Here is a 1,224-nt window from a genome sequence, read left to right as displayed (position 1 = left end):
GCCTCCAGGCACAAGGTAAGTGGCTCTGGCTCACCAGGCATCTGCAGGCTGCTGAGGCTGGGGTGTGCAGAGCTGGAGCCTGGGCACTGCGGGACAGCTCCATGCTTTTCTGCATCCATCTGGCAGACTTGAGGGCCCAGCCATGCCTATCTCTGAGCCCCCAGCCCAACTGTGCACACAGCTCTTGGGGAGGGTCTGGTGGCCTGGCCATGTAGATGTGGTGATGGGGCCCCTCTGAAGATGCCAGCCCGGCCCCATGGTGGGAGCTCTCTTCTCAGGAGAACTTGCAGCTCTCAGGGGTGGTGAAGTCACAGCTCAAACTGTGGAACAGCAGGACCCAGGAGTCAGCACAGCAGGTCCCACAGGTACCATGCATGCCCCTCTGGCCCTGGTCTCCCTGCAGGCCTCTCTTAATAGGATGACCCATCAGAGAAGGGACAGCCCCGAGCACAGTGGAGATGCTCTGCACACAGGATGGCCATGGGGAATCCTGTGGGTCAGAGGGCAGAAGGAGGAAGGACTGGGGTCCTCCCCCAGGAAGGGATGGGCCAGGGGGCTCTGCAGCAGCCTGAGCCCGGTCTCTGTCCTGATGCCCAGAACCAGGAGATGCAGAGGGATTTGGCAGCTGGCAGGAGGCCCCAGTGGAGGAAGAAGCCAGAGCCCCCACTGGGTCCCTAGGTGAGTGGGGGCCCAGGGGCTGGGGCGGCTGTCCCTGGAGAATGGGGGCCAGCAGATGCCCAGTCCTCCCTGCAGGCCTGGGCTCTGCCCAGCATGGGGGGACTGGGGAAAAGGGGGCATCCCTGCCCTGCCCCGGGAACCCCCTTGTCCTAACCGCCCTTTGTCCCACAGGTGTGAGGAGCCAGTCCCAGGCCAGCAGCCACGCTGGTTGCCTCTCCCACCCGCTTTCCACACTGGATCCAGGAGGACGCTGGCCAGCATCCTCCCCACCCCTCTGGGGCAGGCGTGCCCTGTGGCTTGGCTGGCATCTTTCCCGCACCCCTGTTGGGTCAGGCGTGCCCTGTGCCTTGTTCAGCTGCGGGCACTGCGCATCTGCACAGAGCCTCGCCACCCTGTCCACGCAGATTCCTGCTCTTCCTCCTCTTCCTTTTCCTCCATCCGGTGGCACCAGTGTCTCTGTGCACCTCTCCCAGGCTGGCCCCCACCACCCTTGTGCCACCTGCCAGGCTGGAGGAGCCACACTGACCCCTCCCAGGCCCTGCCTTG

General features: G+C 64.5%; 1 protein-coding gene across 1 annotated transcript in view; it reads left to right on the top strand.

Moving 5' to 3' along the window:
- LAD1 (ladinin 1) overlaps nt 1-855 on the top strand; it is a 21,562-nt gene extending 20,707 nt beyond the window's left edge. Inside the window, exons 9-10 of the mRNA XM_010831107.1 lie at nt 279-365; nt 850-855. Of these exons, the coding sequence (XP_010829409.1) occupies nt 279-365; nt 850-855 (93 nt within the window). The remainder of the gene's footprint in view (nt 1-278; nt 366-849) is intronic.
- Nucleotides 856-1,224: the final 369 nt, after the last annotated feature.

This window comes from Bison bison, unplaced genomic scaffold (genome assembly GCF_000754665.1).
Source record: "Bison bison bison isolate TAMUID 2011002044 unplaced genomic scaffold, Bison_UMD1.0 scf7180017864524, whole genome shotgun sequence".
Lineage (NCBI taxonomy): Eukaryota > Metazoa > Chordata > Mammalia > Artiodactyla > Bovidae > Bison > Bison bison.
The sequence above is the reverse complement of the archived record's forward strand: the minus strand, read 5'-3'. Positions and strand labels throughout refer to the sequence as shown.